The 25,376-nt window shown below is 32.0% G+C and overlaps 1 protein-coding gene across 1 annotated transcript; it reads right to left on the bottom strand.

Annotated features, from left to right (window-relative positions):
* Window positions 1–494: 494 nt before the first annotated feature.
* On the bottom strand, window positions 495–19,571 carry mah (solute carrier family member mahogany). The gene is made up of 10 exons (XM_077446186.1): window positions 19,421–19,571; window positions 12,539–12,659; window positions 8,882–8,994; window positions 8,652–8,784; window positions 7,265–7,421; window positions 3,197–3,284; window positions 3,031–3,111; window positions 2,830–2,955; window positions 1,056–1,532; window positions 495–543 (listed from the first exon to the last, which is right to left on the bottom strand). The coding sequence occupies exons 1-9, from the start codon at window positions 19,569–19,571 to the stop codon at window positions 1,078–1,080; spliced, it is 1,425 nt and encodes a 474-aa protein (XP_077302312.1). The 3' UTR covers window positions 495–543; window positions 1,056–1,077.
* Between the last annotated feature and the right edge of the window lie 5,805 nt (window positions 19,572–25,376).

Genomic DNA, 25,376 nt, shown 5'->3' with positions numbered 1-25,376 from the left:
AATATATAATACATATTTATTACATTGTATAAGAATGGATTTTAATTCGATCTTTATTGCAGGCAAAGGTTTTAAAAAAATGTAGATTTAAATATATCACCAATTTTATTATCATTGATAAACATTGTAAATATATATTTTAATTAATCATGAAAATGATTGATGTGACAGAATATAATTTAAAAAAGTTGATATTATCAAACACAAAAGCAATATTTATGGCAATATCACTCAAAGTATTTATTAAGAAATGATTGTATGTGTATATTTATTGTTTATTTATAAATAATTATCAATAAATTTTATTGTATATAAAATTAATACATGTAATAATAATATAATATATTATTGCTATATAACATTGTGACTTTAATTTACATTCGTCGCACATACTATACAGAGACCTTATTAAATCGGTGCTTTCTAAAAAAATATTAAAAATAATATAATAAATTATGCTTTATACTTGCATCGTTGACATTTGTGACCTTTCGAAAATTTTAGTTTAAAATTTGTTCTACGATAGAAGAATAGTGAAATTTTCTTAATATTTTTAGGTTGTGGCTATTTGCAGGTACTATATCTGCGACAGGCCCAAAGCCTTCTGCGCATGCGCGTGAACTTAATTATAATCCGATTATAATTTCTTACATTTAATGTATGCTAGACTTGTTTAATCAATCCTTCATTATACATGCGGCAAAAAATTTCGCACGTTATTATAATAGATTTATAATATCATTTAGCTAGTTCGCGGCTTGAACTTGTATTTAGGTATTATACGTTGTATTTGATAATAATTTTGTAACAATTAATAATATTAACTAATTTGGATTATATTTTTTACTCTACGTCACTTTACGAGTTCGAACTAAATTTTAAGAGTTTGAAAACAAAATTTTCACAGTAAACACGCTGACAGTGACAGTTTACGCGCATGCGCAGAAGGCTTTGCGCCTGTCACAGATATAGTACCTGCAAATAGCCAATAATTCACAGATATAGTACCTGCAAATAGCCAATAATTTGAAGATATGGCGCCTGCAAATAGCCACAACCATATTTTTAACATTACCATCACTGATCCAGTATGAACGAATTGGTAGTGATGTTGATCAAACACGATGGTCTAAACTGTGCATACTGTATTATGTTCATCCAATTGTAGAACGTTGCGACGATCGTTACAATCACCCCGAAGCATATAATCAAGAAACTAACAAAAGTATCGAACTTTTCGAAAGGAATCCTTAAACAATTACTGTCCTTGCCCACCCTCCGCTCATGATTGTACGACAAGATGGGTCTTTTCTCAGTTTCTTGACATGCACGGTCGAGTTCTCCTTGGTGCAGCTGCTTCTTCATCTTGAGCAGTTTGCTGTAGAACAGAGGGGGCAGAATGAACATGAGAGGACCCGTGAGTGTGCTGCCTATCAGGCTCATGACGAGATCAAACCGGGGAACCATCTCGCCGAGGAGCACGGCGAATGCGACAATAAGCGAACGAATCAAACAGCGTCGAATGTTGAAATCTAAGAAAGTTGCACCAATCAAATATTACTATTAGAAGTCCAAGACTTAAAAACAATAAGGAAACGATGAGAACTTTTCTAATCAGTGGGTACGAGTCAAAAGTAGTGCCACAACTAGAGTTTCCAATCCGAAAATTCGATATTCGAATATATTCGGTCTATTTTGAGCTATTCGTTATTCGAACACTTGATCAATTATTCGAATAATATTAATGAAATTTTAATAAAATATTTTACAACTTTTAACATAATACAGTTTTATTTTCAACTCGAAATGTGCGCAACAGTGTATTGTGTGAAAGACGTATTAGTCGTCGACTCGGAGTCATTTTATCGCCCCAGTGCAATGGATTCGTGGAACTTGACATTGGAATTCCTCGCTTTAGAAATTGAACTTATGTATTTTACGAAAGAGAACTTATTGCAGCGTTTATTTGCAGTGGAAACGAAAACACAGTCCGAAGCGGGAACGCAATTTTTATGGATAAGCAGAAATATTTCGTTTCATTTATGTTGTTTTGAACGTCAGTTGTGTTTCGGAGTTCGTAATGACTAGAGCCTGGATTCTGAAGGGACTGTTTATTGTTCAAAGATTGTAAATGCATTGTTAAAGGTTTGCCGAACCTTTTTTTACAAAGGATTTACAACAATTGAACAATAGGCGGCACGTTTCCGGCCCCTTCAGATTCCGACCTCTAGTAATGACACGTTATCCATCCGGGTATTTTTTCTCACATTAAATAAATTGATTGAGCGCGCGTGCACGTTATAAAAGTACGTTTTTCAAATTCCAAGATAAGTCCAAAAGGTTAAAAAAAGATTTCAAGTACTTGGATAACTATAAAAAACGAAACGAAGCTATAGATATCCCTCTAAAAACTTTATTAATAATTAAGCCAACGTCAACTGCTAATGAAACAGTGTTCTCCACAGCAGGAATAATAAAAGCAAAATTAAGGGCGAGATTTGTTTGAATTGAAACATTTAACGCATTATTATTTTTTAAATTAAAATAAAGTTCATGTATGACGATAAATTTACTTTTTCTTTTCAATGTATGTGGACCCCACTCATTTTAATTATTTTGAATTAATATTTCACACTGTTTTCTATTGTTTAAAACTATTCGAATATTTCGAATTTTACTATTCGATATTCGAATAGTCGAATAATTGGAAACTCTAGCCACGACCGAATCTGTTTGGAAATCTTGCACAGGGACAAATTTTGATGCTTCGGCAATCGTAGAATCAAAACCCAATCAATTTGAAAATAGTTTCATATTCATTTTACTCACTATTGGGAATGTTGAGCTTTTCTTCTATGTGTTGAAACAATGGCGAGTTACCGATAGCGCTGGATATGCAGAGTTGAAATGTTACTAATAATACAGCCACGTACAGGACCCAACTTGCTGGTATACCTATGTATATTAAAATTAATGTAAACTTCTGCATATTAATATTTATACAGTATAAAATATATATGTCTTTGTTACCTTGAAGTATATTTGGTCGAATGTCACGGCCGTAGCGATACGCTGCCAAAAAGGTAGTCAACGCGAACATGGTTCCTGTTACTGTATGGATTATATATAAAATATAGAATTTAGTAGCGTTACTTTTAAAAGAAATTTGGGATTTGAAGAATTATGTAAATCTTACCAAAGAAACCGATGATCACTGCCGCGCTGATTTTGGTGCGTTCTTTCATGTCAACTTGAATCGTCATAAGCATAGGATGGATGTCAAACTGAAATGGTAATATTGTATTATATTACGTATTTCGGAAAATATATGAATAATGTATCCTTTAATTGGCTAATTAGTTAATATAGTGCGGCAACCCCGAGGTACCGGCCGTAAAACCATCGGTTGGCCAGTATTTTGCTGGTAAGCATTCACTTCCTTCCCGGCTGTCGAAATAAACAGTTTTGCATTGAATACAATCGTCTCACTCGCCCTACCCCCATAATTTATTTCGTTGAATCTCTTCGTATATACTAAATCGTCACCAAATCATAATTCTCAATGGTTTTAGATCATCACTTAGACATATTCCTTCCGGTGTCCCACAAGGGTCGCATTTAGGTCCCTTATTCTTTTTACTCTATATTAATGATATCTCATACATCTTCAAACATTCCTTTATACTTCTTTACGCTGATGATTTAAAAATTTACAAACCTACATATATACACCATAGACGATTGTCATAAGATACAAGAAGATCTAGATAGATTCTCCATATATTGTTTAAATAATGATCTTTTTATTAATCTAGAAAAATGCTCTATTTTAAATTTCACTAGAAATAAGTCAATTATTCAATATCGGTATCAATTAAATCATTCAATCCTTAACACGTCATCTTCTATTAAAGATCTTGGTGTAATACTCAATAATAAACTAGATTTCTCTGAACATATTTCTTTTATTACCAACAAAGCATTTAAATCTCTTGGATTCCTACTCCGCTCAACAAAACCCTTTAATGATCCTTATGTACTAAAATTACTTTATTTTTCCTTTGTAAGGTCTCACCTTGAATTTGCCTCAATTATCTGGTCAACTTTTTATTTATCCCATATTAATTGTATTGAGAAAGTTCAACTTAAATTTATTAAATCCTTACGCTACCTTTTTCCTACCTATACTCATTCTACTGTTTCCGACATTTTAAAAATCCTTTCTTTTAACAATCTTTCTGTCAGGCGACGACATACTGATGCTATATTCTTCTTTAAGCTCATAAATGGTTTCCTTGATTGTTCTGATTTACTGAATAAGGCTAATTTCAGAATCCCAGTTCGATACTCTAGACGCGTTGCACTCTTTTCACTTGATCCTTTCAATACTAATTCCCAAAAATATTCTTATCTGCAGCGCGTTTATCGTATGTTTAACGGAGAGCTGAATGAGGTTGATCTGTTTGGTATTTCCCTACATCAATTCAGGTCTAACATCAAGAGAATCTTGACCGATTGATTCATTTTTTCTCCTATTCTATTTTTCCAATATTTCCATTATTTTTATACTTTAGTTTAGTTATGTAATGTGCTATTTAATCATATTATAGCTTTCATTCTTTTCCTTTTCATTTGTTTATTTTGTATTTACCTTTTTCATTTGTTTTATATTTGTAAATTTCAATTTCTTCTTATATTCTATCTTATAACCTTTTCCAAATATTTTAATACCATAGTTTAATTATGCAATGTACTACATATTTTGTCATGCCTTTATTCTTTACTTTTTAATTTGTTTTCCTTATATTTATCTTTTTCATTTTTGTAAAAATCTATTATTGGACTCGGATGTTACATATATTATTTATTTACTTTTTGTTTTTTTTATACCTATCTCTGTACATCCTGTCTGTTGATTTTTCAATTAATAAAATAAAAAATAAAAATAAAAATAATATTCTATTTAAATAGATAAATAGAAACTAGGTTTAAACTGGTTTTAGAGATATAGAGGAAGCTATTGGTCCATGCACAAATAATAACCTATTGGCGATTGTATTTTAAACTTAAAATACAAGAATCCTGTGATATTTTTAAGAAAATTTTGAAGCGAGAACTTTTTTACATAAATTGGAATGAGTTAGATTTATACGATTTGAAATGCCTGAACTACTTCGTAGAATAGAGATACAGAGTAAACACCTGGGTTCAGATATAAACAAAAATCCTATTCGTTGACAGATTTGATACTCTCACAAAGTCCATCGCTTTAATAGACTATGAAGAAGTCGACGACTTTATTTACTCAGGGGCGTTAAGGAAAGGAGAATGTCAATCGGAAATTCACAGAAGAGTAGGAATGGCAAAAACGGTGATGGTCAGTTTGATAAAAATATGTAAGAATCGCTCTATTATGAGAAGAACAAAAATCCGTTTGGTACGATCCCTAGTGTTCCCTATTGCATTGTATGGAGTCGATGGTGAAAAAGAGATGGACCCATCCCATGGACCGCAAGACGCACCTCCATCACTATCTCCATTTTCAAGGAGTTGGCAGTTTCAGAAAGACTCCACAATATGTAGAAAAAGGGTTCTTTCCTACTTTGGCCACATCGTGCCAGGAAGAATCTCTGGAGAGGCTGGTCGTCACCGGAACGGTGGAGGGAAGGGGAGCGAGAGGACAATATCCCATGAGATGGTCAGACCAAATCAAATAACTGATGGGACCGTCCCTTAACGCTGCCTTTAACTTGGCATAGAACAACCATCAAATTCAAGAGGATATCATTGATCAAGACGCTCAGCATTCAGTTGCAAACGAATGCTGAGCTCTTGGGAGAGTGAAAAGTGTTTTATTGACATTTAAGTTGTCACTTTTTTGACCTTATGTATTGACTTTACACTTAAAAAGATTTCGAATAGTTTCAAATGATTTTTTTTTTTATCAAAAGTGGATTTATTTGGTTTACAAGTTAGAATAACGATTTGTTATACTACGATTAATTACACTGAGCAACAAAAAATCACATTTTTACAAGAATTATAATAGTTTACTTACCGGATCGGAGACTGATCAATCTTACCGGATCGGAGACTAAGCAAACTTAGTAAGTTTGATCCACTGAATTCGAATATGACAATACTTTTCGTTGGTTCACGCTCATCGCTTGAGAGCGTGAACGTGGGCGAGTGAGACGGAGTGATGCGCTCTCCATTCTTCATCTCGCTTTTGCATTATCCATGCGGTCTTTAAATAGCACAATTTGTTTTAGCTCAGTTTAAACCCATTTACCGCTCAGATTAATACGTTTCGATCAAACAAAAAATACTGACATAAAAAACCAATCCTTATAAACGCGGCGACGTGAAAAATTAACGAAATTAGCTCATAATATTACGGAAAAATTATATTTTTGACATTAAAAATTCGCTAGATAATTAAGTATTTCAAAAAAAAAAAAAAAATTACAATAAATAGAAAAAACATTTGCGTATTAATTCCAACACTCACTTTTAGCACAGCAATACTAGATTTTGAATTAAAAAAGACTGCAAAAACCAAACTCTAACTGCAAAAGCCAAAAAACTGTAAAAATTTCGCATTTTTTTAAACGCTCATATCTCTTGAACGAAAGAAAGCCAGTAAAAATCATTGTCATATTCGAATTTAGTGGGCCAAATTTAGTAAGGATTGATGATTTTCAGCTCTGGTAATTTTTTTTGTTGCTCAGTGTTATTGTTTTACTTAATTACATAAGTGGTTAATAACAGCAACATTTTTTAAAAATTAAACAAATTTTCAATTCAACTCCATTTTTCAAAAATTTTAATTGTATTTTTTTTGTATTTGTGATCAGCTGTCACTATGAGTCCAATTTAATCTACATTTTCGTCTAGGAATAGGACCCAAATTGGACATGAACTGACACTATATCGCAAAGGCCCCGATTCGCTCTAATGCCCCAATTTCATTTCCCATTCAGAGCAACCTTTTTTTATGCATTGTACTTATTATGTTTGGTTCGTTGGTATTGTTGACACTTTTGAGCCCGGTTTGAAACGTCTTGAATGAAATCGACACTATTATTATGTCCAGCTTTGAATTTATTACCATTCAATTTTCCCCTCTTCCCTCCGAAATCCAACCCTCCCTTTAACGTACCACCTGGGAATGGACCGGGCTGGTAGTTTTACACGTCGATGCAAATCAAATGCGTATGTTAAATTGGGGTGGTTTCAATTTACTCATGCGCAGTTGGCTCACCTGAAAAGCGATGATCCCGTAAGCTGTGAGGACCTCTTCTAGAGAAGGTGCTGTCAATTTAGAATTCCACTGTACGGTTGTCGTGTCATTCATAATGCAATAGCAGACCATGATTGTGACCGAGCTGACGAACATCCCCGACATGACTGACAATGACCTGCCGGAGAAATAAGCACGCAATTTTTGTTACTATTTTCGCAACGATCTCGCAACTAACCCTTTGAATGCTGATCAACGCCAATCCAATCGTTTTTCCAACAAGTCCATGAGCCTGAAATACGCCGATGGGCGTTGTATTTTGATTATGTAAAAAATAAACAAGAATACTACCCGTTAAGCCTTTCCAGGTAGCATTTAAAAAAAAGTTATGTCATAATGCGTTTCAATGTTTATAAAGACTGGTTTACACCGGAATTTCTGAATTTATAACCATAGCAGAATTTTCCTTTTTACATTACAATTACATTTTTATTGGAAACCCCTTTGCTGCTACCACTTAACCCTTTGAATGCTGACCAACGCCAATCGTCGTTTTGCTGATAAGTCCATGGGCTTGCAAAACGCCGATAGGCGTTGGATATTGAGCATGTACAAAGTAAACAAGAATACTACCCGTTAAGCCTTTCCAGGTAGCATTTAAAAAAAAGTTATGTAATGCGTTTCAATGTTTATAAAGACTGGTTTACACCGGAATTTCTGAATTTATAACCATAGCAGAATTTTCCTTTTTACATTACAATTACATTTTTATTGGAAACCCCTTTGCTGCTACCACTTAACCCTTTGAATGCTGACCAACGCCAATCGTCGTTTTGCTGACAAGTCCATGGGCTTGCAAAACGCCGATAGGCGTTGGATATTAAGCATGTACAAAGTAAACAAGAATACTATTTGCTTAGCCATTAAAGGTAGCATTGAAAAAAAATGCATTGAACATGGGTCGTTTAATCCGTGTCAATGTTTATAAAGACTGGTTTACACCGGAATTTCTTAATTTATAACCATAGCAGAATTACTCAATGGAAATTCCTAACTGCTGAGTATTTTAGATCATGGTTTGGAATTTCGATTGTGAGCATTACATTTTAACAACAATGAAGAAGATGGAACTAGTTTTGGAAAAATACATTACTTTATAGACTTCTTTTGTTGATTTAATATTGTTGCAAGATATATTAGAGAGTCTAAACACACCTTTACAAAACTCGAAATCCTCTGCGGTATTTATCAAGGGTTTGTTTGGATTAGCTACAATTTTTATACCTGCTTTCTATTGGATTTCTAAATAATTCTAGTTGGAAATGTTGGCGAAATTTTCAGCGTGGAGGGCTTTCAACAGAAAAGACGTCAGCACTCAAAGGGTTAATCTATGTCAAATTTGAATTACTTCATGTCTTTGGGTGATCCGAGCCACATTATGGGACACAGCAGAACTCCGATGATGACGAGCCACCAGCAGAAAGAAAAGTTGAACTGGTAAGCGGACATCTTGGCGCCGAAAAGTTGCAGATTTTGGGAGGCTGTCGATGGCAAATAAAATATCTATCAGACGATTTCGAGGATTTTCCACCTGTGGAGAAGTAGATGGCTCATGGTTGGTAAGATGAATCCAATTACCAACTAGCAGATTGGGCACTCCTCCGCCAAAAATTGTCGCGTCCAAAAGTACTGTCACCACGTTCTTCATTACTGGACCAAAACTCAGCTCAGCTACGGCTGCATAAGGATATCTAAAAAACAAGTGAGAATTGAAGTCATGAGATACTTCATCATAACCAGCAGAATAGACTAGTGGTTAGCATATAATGCTTTGAACAGAGTGGTCACGGGTTCAAATCCCACTGGTTTCTGCTGACCAGACCTTGGATTTGTGACTCCAGGTGGGATCATTTTCTATTAGAGTTTGCCAATTTGTCTGATTTTCATTGAAACGGTTCCAACAAATTGGCAACCTTACCCATTTTTATATTATCAGCAATCTCGAATTTCGCTAAATTGTATAAAAATGCTGCAAATTTACAAATTTGACCATATATGTCTATGTGGATATTAATTGATATGTATTTTGAAATAATATTGATCACGTGCAATTATATTCCTTAAAAAAATAATTTGACTTGATGGGAAGCTAAAGATTTAGCAGTGGAATTACAAATAGAGACGGTATTTCAACAATTAAAAAGTGAAACGGCAATTTGACGAAAATACCCAAAACGAGTTAATCATTTGTTCTGAGAAATAATTAGAGGTCGAGTTTTTTAATCCTCTCTTATTCCTTAACATTTGGTCAATAAAACAAAGATTCGAGCAGTTGAACGAATATGCAAAGACGTGGGTTTTTTGTATTTTGTAAACAATCTAAAGAGAAAGAAACGAACTTCTTAAATATTGTGCCGATCTTAAAAGTAAGCTCACCACGAATTAAAAATCTGATATCATTAGTAATGAACTTTGACATGAACTTACATATAAGTTAAAAAGCCTATCTTTCAAATAAAAGGTGAAATTAATCCACTCATTGCATTAAATTTCATAAAACAACATTTACAAGAATTGTATCATTAAATTAATTAAAACTTATCCCTGGTCTACGGTGTCACAAAATAGACTTTCCAGTTTGGAAAATCAGTCCATTTAAAATGATGGCTGAAAATTTTGATTTTTCAGTTTTAATTAAAGATTTTGCCGAAAAAATGGCTCGGAAAATTCACTTCTGAAATATAATTTTATTTATTTGTTTATTTATTTTTAACTCCCCAATGGGGTTGGGAAAAGGAGGATGGTAACCTATTTTTAAAATTTTTTTCCTAGGGGCGCTTAGAAAAAAAATGTCTGAGGGCGTCATAGGGTGTAAGGCAGGAACTGCATCGGTTCAACTATAAATGTGGAATATTATAAATGTTTGAATTTGAGTACAAAATAAAAAAAAATCTTTATCTGAATAAATCGGTTTTATAAAATGATTCGCATTATCGAGAATCACACTTTCAATTATGGGATTATCGGAGTGGAGACGGGGTGATGGGGTGGTGGGGTAGGTATGAAGTTGGGGATGGGGGTTGGAACCCGCAAAGAAGATCCACTTACCCGACCCGACCCGACTCCCATTTGTTAATTGTCTGACCTAACTCGAGACTTACAAATTTTCAACGATAAATCAGGATAAAAATTAAATAATTCCTCAACAACGAACGACCGAGACGTTTCGTACTTTTAGCCACTACAATGGTGGCATTAAATTCAACAAAATGAAAACACAATTACGTAGTAAATATCTTCAGTTGATGTATTATCGTTTTGTAATATACATATATACAATATATTTTTTTATAATATAATAAATTGGTTACATATATGGTTAAATATTTTTATCTTGGGTCATGCACTTGATGGATTTCCATTGTATGATACTTGAACTTCTAATACCTGTTTAGATAAAAAGGTTTTTGTGACATAATCATAATAGGTTTCGAGAAAAAAAAAATAATAAATATGTTATACTAATGGTGCTACCCGGCTTTGCTCGGAAATTCGTCATTTGTTTTTTTATCAAATTTATTTGAATCGAAAAAATAATATTATTTAACGACAAACGCCTTTGACCAATCTAGCCAATCAGAAACGACTTTGACAACAGCCAATCAGAAACGACTTTGACAACAGCCAATCAGACTCGACTTTGATACAAGCCAATCAGAAACGACTTTGACAACAGCCAATCAGACTCGACTTTGATACAAGCCAATCAGAATCGACTTTGACAACAGCCAATCAGACTCGACTTTGATACAAGCCAATCAGAAACGATTTTGAGAAAAGCCAATCAGAAACGAATTACAGACGTTGTTTCGGTTTTATATATAAGAGATATACATATCTCTACATACAAATGTACATAAATACATATGTACATATTACTGTTTTTTTCTAAAAAAAATATACCGAATTGTGAATTAGTATAAAGTGAACGTGTGTTTTCTGTTTTTCTTTTTTTTTAAGTAATAAATTTTTTTACCAATTAGCGGTTTACCGGTAAATTACGGAATTGTTCAATCTCAAAAATAAACTACTTTTTTGTCCTCTTCTACTACTATGTAATATTTTTTTGTACTCTTCTACTATTTCGTATTAATTCTTTGTACTCAATATATTTGACCAAACGTTAATAAACATTATTCATTACTAGTGTTGTGCCCGTTGATTTCAACGGGTGGTTTTTATGAAAGGAATTGATACACGAATTAAAATAAATAAAATGTAAGTCTTCATGGTTTTTAAATGGTTTTTTTTACGTATGTTTTTGAAAATAAAAATGAAAATGTGTATTTGAACTGCTATTTCGTATTTTGTTTTACACATTCAGATTTACGGTGCTACTACCGGGATCCCGGTATTGAAAATTTTCAGCACTGTAATTCCGGTTCTGAAAAAACTTTCTGTGATTGGAAGCACTACGTATATATGTAGTTGTGATCTAATTTTTTCAGTTTTATTTCATTTCATCCAAAAAAAAATTTTTCCTTACTCAAAATTTCTTTTTATTTTCTTCTGGGCAGTTCCTTTCCCAAACTAACTTCGATTTTATTTTTAATAGCAAACTGAAGCTTTTATTTTATTTTAAGTAAACGGAACTATCGCAATATCATCACCGCAATCTGAAACTAATAGATTTACTACATTTCTATTATTATTGTCTTATTATAACTTGTATTGTTATTTTCACTGACAATAGAAGTTATAATAGCACTGGGTCGGACCATTGTTACCAGAAGATACATAAAGGAGAGAAATATGATAAAACGCAGTGAACATGTTTTGTTGATTTACCGGTAAAAGTAATAATCTACCGATAAACTATCGAGCTATTTGGGCTAATGGGCTCAATAATACGTATAAAAATTATAAATGTACTCAAATGCCATAATGCCAATTCGGTTAACCGATTAACCAATTAACCAGCTTATCGTATATTTTAATATATGTAGTATGATATACCATATAAGTATAAAGACATGCAAAAACCAGACAGATGTTGAACTTTTCTCATATATAATATATATATAATACAAATTGCTATATCCTATTCAAGTTTTTAGATTTTTGAAATATGTCAACTCCAGTCAATTTTTTCATAGAATCTTTCATGTATGTATGTAGGTATACCGTAACTGACAGTGTAAACTAACTAGTTAGTTTGTTTATGCACTAACATAAACAAGACTATAAATTGTCATTGAAAATTATAAGGATGGATAGATTTTGGTTTATATTTACCTGCTTTTGTTTTTGATTGATGGATTTACCTCTTCGGCGATTGTCCAGCATCGACCCAATAGAATTGCGGCATATATTTGAATTATGAATACGCACAGGACTATCGGTATGCCGTATAAGCCTAAAAATTAATAAAAAAATGTAATGTGTCTATTTATATTGTACTCATTTTCAAAGAAACAAATTCGAAACTGATAAATGTTATGAATTTAATACGTGTAAATATAATTTTCATAATTGAACGATTTTAATAATCAATAAAGATCCAACACCCAATCTACATACCGTTGCGGTTTCGGAAACCGGAACACTTGTGATTTTACGATTTTTGGGCAATATAAATATTGTCCCTTTAGGTGTGTGGTTTTTAAGGATCGGGTCTTTTAAATATGATTGTTTTCTACGATTTGAGTTCAGTTTAGTGTGAGTTTTCGAGGTGTACGGATCGAAATCGTTGAAAATAAAAATATCATGCAACAATAAACTCAACTATCATTAGAGGAGAATATAAAAATCGCGGCTTTGGCAGACTCTGGACATTCATTGCGATCAATTTCTCAACAAATTGGACGTTCTGTATCTACTGTGTCGAGAATAATGAAAAATAAAAAGGATTCTGGAACTTTTGCTCGTAAGAAGGGGACAGGACCGAAAAGATGCACATCCGAGAGACAAGATCGCCTGATAACTCTATTATCTTTACGGCAACGGTTCAAAACTGCTGTAGAGATAAGAAAAGAGATCTCGGATCAATTTTCAATTCAAATTAGTGATGTAACCTTAAGAAAACGAGTCAGAGAAGCTGGACTGCACGCTTGGAAACCTGCAAAAAAATTTTACCTCTTCAGCTCCGATGGTTTTCCGTATGTTCAAAGAAAAGTTGGAGAAAGATTCGACCAAAAATGTACCGTGAAGACAGTGAAGCATCCCCCATGCCACATGGTTTGGGGATGTTTTTCTTATTATGGAATTGGTCGAATACAGTTTGTGCAAGGTTCCATTAACGGAATAGCATATAAAAAAATTCTAGAAGAAAGTTTTATCCCATCAATGGAAAACCATCTTTTAAATTCTGATGATGTCATATTCCAAGATGACTGCCCCTTGTCATCGAGCTAAATTATTTTTGTTACTTTTTTTTTAGGTTCGGGTTTATTTGCCGGAATTGGGTGTAAAGACATTAACATGGCCTGGGAATAGTCCCGATTTAAACCCAATTGAAAATTTATGGATGGCTATTAAATATAGGATTAGTAAAACAAATGTGTCTAGCCATCAATCATTAAAAGAGACCATTGAAAAAGTATGGTATGAAGACTTCCCCATCGACAATTTAAGAAACTTAATAGATTCTATGCCTAACCGTATAAAAGACGTCATAAAATTAACAAGAGCTGCAACAAAATATTAATTGAGTTTTTATAATTTGTGAATAATACCATGTGACTAATAAACTTAAAAGTTTACGCTCAACTGTGTTTTTTCATTCAAAATTTCATTCAACTGTGGAGTGGGTCATAAAAACCGGCTCGGACTAAAATTCTACCTACCTTTTTTTTGTTGTTTCTTTTCTTAACGATTGTCGTTAAAATAAAGCACTACGTATGATATAATCTACCATTTTAATGACTTTGGGTGTTTATTTTATTTAAGATCCCTGAAATTTCACGCAAAATCACATTTTTCTATGGTGATCCGGTTTCCGAAACCACGAATGTACATACATACGTATGAGCCTTTATATTTGTGTCACTTTTCTTAATTTGGAGAAATATCTTGTTAAATATTAAATACAATGTTTTGATTTTTACAATATTTAAAAATATTATTGTTCTTTCACGAGATTCTGGATATATCGAATTAAAAGTAGTGATGGCAATTTATGAATTAAGTCAAACTGAAATAGTGTTTTTAGAACTGAAAATTGAACTTCCGCCGTTTTCAAATATAACGGTTCATACATGTATATACACATGTTACAGCGAAAGCATATGTTACAGTGAAAGCACATGTTAGAGTGAAAGCATATGTTACATTGAAAGCATATGTTACAGTGAAAACATATTTTTATTCAAACAGTGAAAATGTATCAAACAATGAATTTACAACGTTTAACTCTATAAATTTAACCCTAACAACCCAATCTTAAATAAATAGGGCCAACCCTTACTTGACCTAACCTACCCTAACCCTTAAATAATACCAACCCTAACAATCTTATCTTTAATGAATAAAACCAACCCTGAAAATGTAACTGGTTATGATTTCACTGAAACGTCAGTGAAAATATATTTTCACTTATATATAATTTCACTGTGACATACATACAATATATATGTTACGGTCGAAGTGCATTTTCAGTTGTAATATATTCCAACTGGCGTTTTAGGTAATTCATATTCGAATACAATTCAACTAGTAAATTATATATACACAAACGCAAATACACTTTCAACACTGTACTCCAGTTGTAATATAACAGTTCAGTTTTGACAGCTATGATGTTACTACAAATGCTTTAGAATTCAATAATGCGTTAATACTTGCTGGATTTTACGAATAAAGGTAATGAGTTCTGTATAACGATACCTCTAAGAGTGTTTTCAAAACAAAAATGTGACTTTCCAACTCAATTTACTAGTCGAGTGACGTTTTCACAAAAACCTAATCTCTCGATCTAACCTGGTACCAAACTTATAGTTGAATTGTATTTTCAGTTTCAATATATTTTGACCAGTTGGAATGTAATTCCGCATACGAATCAACTTATGTGGGTTAGACGGAATATATTCCAACTAGTCAAAATATATTACAACTGAAAATACACTTCAACTATAACGGCTGTTGGTACCAGGTTAGATGGGATATATTCCAAGTAGTCAAACTATATTACAACTGAAAATACACTTCAACTATAACGGCTGTTGGTACCAGGTTAGATGGAATATATTCCAAGTAGTAAAACTATATTACAACTGAAAATACACTTCAACTATGTATAACGGTAGTTGGTACCAGGTTAGATGGGATATATTTCAAGTAGTCAAACTATATTACAACTGAAAATAAACTTCAACTATAGCGGCTGTTGGTACCAGGTTAGATGCGATATATTCCAAGTAGTCAAACTATATTACAACTGAAAATACACTTCAACTATAACGGCTGTTGGTACCGGGTTAGATGGAATATATTCCAATTAGTAAAACTATATTACAACTGAAAATACACTTCAACTATGTATAACAGCTGTTGGTACCAGGTTAGATGGAATATATTCCAACTAGTCAAAATATATTACAACTGAAAATACACTTCCACTATGTACAACGGCTGTTGGTACCAGGTTAAATGGAATATATTCCAACTAGTCAAAAAATAAAACTGGAAGATACACTTGAACTGTAAAATATAGGTATAAAATGATTGTTTTGTCACACTGATTGATTAATTGGGGTTTCAATATTTTGAAAAATTTCAAAACAAAGCAGGGGGAGAGCAGAGGTAGAGTAGTTACTAAGAAACAATATTACTTTTGAATATCGAACTGTTACTATTCAAAAGTGGTATTCAACTCTATTATCAGTTGAATACCCCTAAGTTAAATTGTTTTTTTTTGTAATTACATGGGTACCTTTTCAAAGTTGAAATTTAAATCTTAAAGGTTCAAAAAGGTACATCACTGCTGTATAAAAACAATAAAGTCAATCAATATATACCATAAGATGACATTAAATATAATAAAAACATCGCTTTGAGCAATGTGAAAAGAAAAATTCCCAACGAGCAAAGGAGAATTGAAAAATGACAAGGCTATGCGTATAATTTGTATGTAAATATATAGTATACATATATAAGACATTATAATACAGTAATTTGAATACAACACAGTTGAAATATATCACTATATAAAATTAGCATTCTGGTTGATAGCGGAGGGTCGCGCTAATAATGTCGCCGTCTTATCACATATTATATGATATGTAAGATGATACAATGCTACCCGATTAACTGTACATACATATGTACATGTACGCTTCAACGAAGATACAAGTAAAATGATACTCGCATATGTACATACATATATTAGGGTTTGCACATATGTAATTATTAGGGAGTATAAATTTACAGTAATTTCAGTTTACCGGTAATTTTTTTTACCAATAACCGGGTAACCGGTAAAGTACCTGCCAGATTTTTCAATATTTAAAATTAAACTTTTTTTTGCATAAAATATATGTAGCCAAACGCTATAGTCGATCCGATTAGCGTGAGACTTGGAATTGTCGCATCCGTGCAATGTGTTGTAATTAAAAGGACGGAAAAAATGTCATTTTTTTTTTTTAATTATTTCTTATTTAACTATATAATAATTTTACAACATAATTCAATGCAAGGTCTTTAATAATATTACTGTAAGTTTTGCTGTCCATAACATGACGTTGACAATTACTTTTATCGCCCAAAAAATATAAATTTCCATTAATATAAAATATTTACGTATTTCATAAATAAATAAATAATATCAACAACTTACGTATTTTACATTAAAATTTTATTAATGTAAGCATTTAAAAATATGATACACCAAGTCAAATTATACGCACGAATAATGTTGTATTTTTTGACCAAAATGCAATGCGAAACTGAAACGAAATGTAATTGGTCATCGCCGATTGAGTGGGTACTATATTGGTCATCGCCGATTGAGTGGGGGGGGGGGGGGTGAATGTGATAGCATGTACATAGTAAGTCCCACATGCTATGTAGATCGGTTCGACTATAACATATCAATTTCACAGATATATTATTTTAATTTAAAAATGTACCTACAGCGCAATATTATAATGGTTTAAAGTAAAAGGGGAAAGGGCTTATTTTCAAAATTTTTTTAATATAAGGCCAAACCATCTTTTTCTCACATTTCAACTATAGTAGACCCCCCGAAAACACGATAAGAATAAAAATAATAAGTAAGTCTAATGTGAGATCGTTTCGACTATATGTACATTGTATATTATACATGCGTTTCAATGCCACGATTAAGGCATGCAATTCTCGTTGCGTTCCCGTTCCCATTCCCGTTCCCGTTCCCGTTTCAAGTGATGGTTGAAACTCAACTAACGTTTCTTCAACGCCGTGTCGTCATTAACCAACTGATAACGTAGTTACCAACGAACACATTTCCTTGACTACACAATGGTGCTTCAAAGTTTCGCGTCGGTAAAATCGTAATTACCAATATTATTACTAAGAGGCTTTTTCCCGTTTTTTTTCACAGTAAGCTTCCCGGACATGCATACAACAAATCCTGAAAGTTCTATCGTAATCGGTCGAGTGGTTTAGGAGTCTATACGAGACAGACAAATAGACATTCAATTTTATATACATATATACATAGATAGGTTTTTGAGCTCTTTTTCCTATTATGCTGTACATTAATATATATATATACTATGATTAATATATATACAGTGAAATAAAAAACTGACGCTACATAACAGAGAAAAAATCCGTAAAAAAATATATTTTTGACTTTTAAAATTAGCTAGAAAATTAATTATAAGTATTTTAAAACAATGTTTTTTAATAATAAACGTTTAAAAAAAAGTTTTTTAATAATAAACGACCGTAAACGATCACTAACCAACAAAATTCATTATCATATTCGAATTCAGTGTTTTTTTTTTTTTGGTAATTTTCTTTTTTGCTGCGTTACTAACAAAATTAAATTAAAATTGTAAAATTGAAAATGATCAGTAGATCAGTAGCTATTAAAGGGTTATTAAGTGGTATTTTCACAGTAAACTTCCCGGAAATGCATACAACAAATCCTGAAAGTTCCAGTGTAATCGGTTGAGTGGCTTAGGAGCCTATACGACAGACAGACAAATAGACAAACAGACATTCAATATTATATATATATATATATATATATATATATATATATATATATATATATATATATATATATATATATATATATATATATTTATTTATTTTATTCTAAACAGACCATTGTGGCATAACAGGAATTCCTAAAGCGCCACAACGGTCAAAAACATAACACAAAAAAAACAAAATAACAATTAAACACAAATCAATACACAACGAAAATAATACACCCATCAATTATACATAAAAAAAATACATTTGAACATAAACATAAATACATCCATACATAAACATAAAAAACAGCATTTAATAATAACAGATAAAGTAAAAATATCAAATAAAAAAATATATAGCATAAGGAATGCCTTGCACCTACAGGCAGTTTCAATAAATATGTAAGAAACAACTACAAATACAAAACATCCCTGTAGGCCCAAATGAAAGAGAGTTAATCAAAATTTCACTCATAAATCACAATCAATCATGAAAACAATGACGAGCGCAGACTACCAGATAAATGAGTTAGAGTAATTTCCGACAATTTACGCTCACTAAGGTGGAAAATATCACATTCAGTCTCGGCAGCAACGATTTCATTAAGAAGTCGAATAGCTCTTGGAATTGGAGCCATTCGAAAAAAGACTGTGCGGGCAGGAGGTACAGCCAGCAAATGATGATGTCTACCACGCACATAGTGATTAGGGACATAAAGTCCCAACTGCTCCAGCAACAACGGGCATGACGTATATATATTTATATATATATATATATATATATATATATATATATATATATATATATATATATATATATATATAATATATAGATATATATAATATATAGATATATTATTCGATGAAAAACAAAAATCAATGAAACATTCGGTACACGTGTTTGTGCACAATGAAACCACTTTCAAACAACAAAAAAATAAAAGCCTTAAATAAATCAATCGCATAAGTTCAGTATGGTCGTAGGGTACTATACCGCAATCGATGATCGCTTTTGGCAATGTGACAATCGGAAAAACGCCAAACAAGTCCACGATGCAAAGTACGGCGAAAAGCAGCGAAAGTCCAGCACTTTTGGTGACACCCTTCGGCAAAATGGCCGAACTTTCGTCCACATCTTCGTCCATTTAGGCAGGTGGATCTAGTGTATGCTCGAGTGTGTATTTGTGTATTTCTCGATGAAACGTTTGTGCGAATGGCGTGTTTTGCGGCTCGGTAGCTCGCTATAGGGGAATAGGGGAGACTGGTACGCACGCTACACACAACAAAACCGGAAATTATTTACAATTATTTATTTATACACTCGCTTGCGGAAAGTGATGTCTGGTATGTATCATATTACTCGCATGCTTTGCATAACGCGCTCCGTTTCCAACTATCGTGGTATAAGGCTGTGTTTTTTTTTATTGTTTATTTAATGTAGTTTGACTTGTTTTGGATTAGGACGTGTTTTGAGTCGATGACAATATTACGCATGTTTATAGCAAATTAATGATAATCCAAATCTATAATATATACATATATAAAATTGAATGTCTGTGTGTGTGTGTGTGTCTCGAATAGGCTCCTAAACTGCTGAAACGATTACGATGGAACTTTCAGGATTTGCATGTCCGGAAAAAAAATTACTGTGAAAAAAAAACGGCAAAAAACCTCTTAATAATAATATCCGTAATTACGATTTTACTGACGCGAAAGTAAAGCTATTCCGCCTTCAACGCATCACGCCGCGAGTGTGACAATAATCGCGCCACGCCTACCTTGCACTCGAATGTACTGACCATTCAGGGCTGTACCATAAACACACAGCGGATGGATCTGTGGAACGGGAACGGGAATTTCACGCGTTATTGTGGCATTGCAACGCATGCCGGGTTCAGCTAGTGTTTAATAAAAAAAAACCGTTGTATAAGTATGATCAATTTTTACTAGCCTCTTCTTAATTCAGAATCATTTTTTTCGTCTGATGAAATTTGCGTTCTTATCCGATCGTTTTCAAACTTTGCCATTTTGCGCGGTTTGGTCATCAATATATGTGGAAATTAAATCCGCCATTACGATGGTGAAAAACAATCGTAATAGACACGTTTGAAAATAATAGACATGTTTACTCCATTATCGTTGTCTATTTGCCGTGTTTATCCACGTTGTCGGATTTTTATGGATGTATTCCATGTCAATATAAAATGTGATTTCAGTTTGAATGTTTGATATGAAATTGTTGATTGTTTAGTAAATCAGTGGTACTCAGCTGATGCTTAATTCCCTTTTTTTATTTTCAAGTTTCCGATTTTTCGAGTTGCTTGACGTTTATTCATCAAGCAAGCTACTGTCACTTGTCTTCTTACCTGTTCGCCGTGATCTGGCCATATCAGATTGTAATTGTTTAAACGCCTATAATTCACTCTATATTTTATAATATTTGCTCTATAGGTTCTCATTATCTCTCTTATATATTTGGGTCACTCATATTGTTGTAAACGTTGATCGTGATATAAGCGAACGTAAGAAGATGTTGATAGTACTTTAGATTGTTAGGGCCTACACCTTTGACACTTGACACGCGCCCTGTCATTCGCTGATTATCGCTTTTAAAATCCGAATCTTACCGTTCCGCAAGGAGTTCAACTATTTTTACAAACCTCCATTATTATCGTGATTTCGGGGCGTCTACTATAATTGAAATGTGAGAAAAGGATGGTTTGGTTATGTTATAGTCAAACTGATCTACCATTTTAGAATGTACACGCTATCGCATTCACCCCCACTCTACACGAGATGGCCAATTACATTTCGTTTCAGTTTCGCATTGCATTTTACTCAAAAAATTGTCATTGTTCGTGTGTATAATTTGAATTTCATTTTTTGCAAGTTTTGACTTCATGTTTCGTGTTTTGAAATATTTATATTAATAAAATTTTAATATAAAATATGTAAGTTGTTGATATTATTATTTTATTTTTTTGGAATACGTACATATTTTAATAAATGGAAATTTATATTTTTTGGACGGTAAAAGTAATTGTCAACGTCATGATCTAGACAGCAAAACTTACAGTAATATTATTTAAGAACTTGCATTGAATTATATTGTAATAATATTATAAAGTTAAATAAGAAATAATTAAAAAAAAATATACATATATATACACAAATATACATTTATGAACACATATATATATATATATATATATATATATATATATTTTACGTCCTTTCAATGTTATAACACATTGCACGAATGCGACAGTATGCTCGGTTCTCGGATCTCGGTTCTGTGTGTATATATGTATATATATATATATACTGTATATATATATATATATATATATATATATATATATATATATATATATATATATATATATATATATATATATATATATATATATATATATATATATATATATATATATATATATATATATATATATATATATATATATATATATAGTGTATATATATATATATATATATATATATATATATATATATATATATATATATATATATATATATATATATTTAAATGTATATATATACATATACATATATGTATATATATATATATATATATATATATATATATATATATATATATATATATATATATATATATATATATATATATATATATATATATTTACGTCCTTTCAATGTTATAACACATTATGCAGTATGCTCGGTTCTCGGATCTCGGTTCTGTGTGGATAATTTTTGAAAATTAAAAATATATAAAATAATAAAAAAAAAGTATTATATATATATATATTAATTTTTAGGGTTGATACAAGATGCGGCCTGATATGTTCACATGGGAACTGCGGTACTGCAGCACCGCGATTATTGTATGAATTCTTTGTAAAAATGTAAATGCAGTACCTCCAAAAACATTTTCCACAAGGCACAAAAGGTTGATACATTTTTACTTTATCTAAATATGTACGTAGTAACAATAGACGAAGTTTTGTGATCATGCGAAAATTCGAACTCGAGATTTTGACTGATTCGAACTCAGAATCGATCACTGATCACGTTTTCATGATCTAGCAAAAATGTGTGTGTGTGTGTGTGTATTTTGGGGATTTTTTGAACACCATTAGTTCTATCAAACTGAAACTTGAATTTTTTATATTTATCGCACATTTTAATCAAAACATACTGTGCTACTTTCACCACGACACTAGTGTTTATTGGAATATTTTTTTTAGGTAATTGAGGGCCATCTATATGTACACACAGAAATGGAGTTCGTTGAGAAAAAAAGCATTTGAAAAAAAAAAAAAAAACACCGAGTCTAAATTGATTGCCTACCTCTGTCGACCGACATAGTTTGCTCGAGTTAGTAGTTTGAGAATTAGATTAAGAATCAAATTTAGAACACAACCCGAAACCAACCTCACAGTGTGTTTGTGAGACTTGTGATATTTTGACCGAGGGCTCGACATTTAATTGCTTTCTCCACCTTTTCCCTCCCCCGAGCCTCTGGGGGTTAATTGAGCGTTTCTTTTTGAACGCATCAAGATTACGAGAGCCAAGAAGGGGTAGTTGTGTATGGGTCCTTGAACCACTGGGCCAAACTATCGATCGTGTCGAGCATGAGCACGTAACCTGCTTCCATTATAGTCGTAGATTTCGCCTGAAGATAACTCCATCTATAGTGTTGCATCAGGTCGTCGACGTCTGTGCTAAAAAAATAGTAAAAAAAAAAATCATACGCACGAGTGTCGTTGCCGGCTAGTCTCCCTCGCGTCCATTGCAAAAGGCGGCGCGCGATACAAATTTATATGTGATTTGTACACATATGAATTATTTCTTAAGTTTTAGTGTCCGGCTTCACCCAGCTCAAAGATTGCGAGGTTCAGGCTTTGAGTTTGTATCTACATATGTAAAACAAGTTGGCAATTTTGTTATTCAAGTCTGTATTTATTTATTTTGACAGTGCTTTGAGATGGAAATATTTATCTTTTACATTGTGACTGTTTGTATGATATTGTGTACTCTTGGGAAGTTTTATTTGCGATGCTTTTAATTCAAGACTTTCAAACTTTTTCTCGATTTGATGCTGGTAAATTTTAGAAGATACATATTGAAGATTTTTTCGTTAAATTGTATTGATTCATGTTTGACTAAATTATGAATGAGATTTTTAATTGACATAGAATGTGTTTCATCCTGAAGTAATTGTGAAATCATTGGAGAAATTCCTGGCGTTAAAAAAATAAGAGACCTATGAGGGGGGAGGAAATTACTTCCAGAAACCTAAAAATTAAACGTAAAAATAAACATTTCAGTAGCTGAAGATTTTTTCGTTAAATTGTATTGATTTATGTTTGACTAAATTAAGAATGAAATTTTTTAATTTAGAATGTGTTTCATCCTGAAGAAATTTTGAAATCATTGGAGAAATTCCTGGCGTTAAACAAGAAATGAATAAGAAATGGAAATTTTTACCTACGTATATACGAGTATATACGTAGGTAAAAATGATGGTATAATTTATTTAAAAATATATAAACAGATTGGATGGAATGCCGAAAGCCGAAGGTCACAAAGTGGTTTTCTACATCAAAATGTAAAAAGATGTATTCAAAAGAAAAAAAATATAGATATATGTATAAGATAATGAAATAGAACAAAACCATTCTTTCAATATGACAATGAAGATTTATGAAAAATATTAAAATATTGTGAAATTCCAAAAAAATCTACATAAATATCAGAAATTATAGTTCAAATCAAGAAAAATATAGTTCAAATCAAGAAAAATATAGTTCAAATCAAGAAAAATATAGTTCAAATCAAGAAAAACACATATGCATATTTGTATGTATGTACATATGTACATATATAAATATAAGTAGTAAAATTTATTTTTTAATCTAATACATGCTTAAAGTACGTACATAAATAGGTATTACACGATTAAAGTAAAAAAATAAACATTATTTTTGTACCAACAATACATATATAGGTATAATATGAACGTCAGATAGATTAAAATTAACCAGGGTTGTTGTTTTAAAAAAATTTATCCTATTTCATTAAAATATGCTTAAGTCTTTAGTAATATAAATAACTAGTATTGTGCCCGTTGATATTTCGACTGTTGGTTTCGGAAAAGAATTGATACATGTGTTAAAATAAATCGGGAATCAGAACTGAAATAAGAATCGGGATTCGGAACTGAAATAGGAATCGAGAAACGGAACTGAAATAGAAATTGGTAATCAGAACCGGAATTGGAACTGTAATATTAATCGGGAATCGGAACTGAAATAGGAATCGGAAATAGTAAATCGTATAAAGTTGTATAATATACTAAAATAATTTATGGCATTTATAAAAATAATCAACGTATGCGAAATTAATAATGTCACGCATTTTGTTTTGTATACAAATACATATGTATGTACATATAATCTTATACAGTTTTTGAGATACTAATAGCCGAACGCACATCTAAAATACGCAGTACTGATAAATAAGCTTTTTTTTTAAATAAGCAGGTATATTTAAAATAGATTAAATTAAATAACAAGTAGGCGCCACTGTACTCGGCTCGTTTGAAGAAGCCATACGAGATCAAAGTATGTAGACGAATGCACAAGAGTATCGCATTTCGTCGTAGGTATTAACATATTTTAAGTATCAATATACATTATATCAATAAGCAAATGTACATATATATGTACATATATTATCGTGTATATGTAGTTATTAGAGCCTCACCAGTGCGAAAAAGAACCAATTCCATTTTATACATAAATTTTAAGTTAGTGGGCCTTAATATTAATCATTGACCAAATGAATAATGAAGAGCTTCAAGGACGGTTAGATGTTGAGGAGCAAGTTGGTAATAAGAAAAAGCTATAAATGCAGCCAAGGGGGTAAGCTTTGAGGTTTCAGGCCTTTGAAATTTTTTATCAAAT

Source organism: Arctopsyche grandis, chromosome 2, assembly GCF_051622035.1.
Source record: "Arctopsyche grandis isolate Sample6627 chromosome 2, ASM5162203v2, whole genome shotgun sequence".
In the NCBI taxonomy this organism is placed as follows: domain Eukaryota; kingdom Metazoa; phylum Arthropoda; class Insecta; order Trichoptera; family Hydropsychidae; genus Arctopsyche; species Arctopsyche grandis.
This window is presented reverse-complemented; position numbering and strand designations above follow the sequence as displayed.

Bases quoted from the DNA above. Each gene is read 5' to 3' on its own strand.
- mah (XM_077446186.1), bottom strand. From the start codon at position 19,571: ATGGACGAAGATGTGGACGAAAGTTCGGCCATTTTGCCGAAGGGTGTC. The intron at 3,112-3,196 runs GTAAGATTTACA...TAATCCATACAG, and splicing joins AGTGATCATCGGTTTCTTTG to TAACAGGAACCATGTTCGCG. The intron at 2,956-3,030 runs GTAACAAAGACA...TAATATACATAG, and splicing joins TCGACCAAATATACTTCAAG to GTATACCAGCAAGTTGGGTC.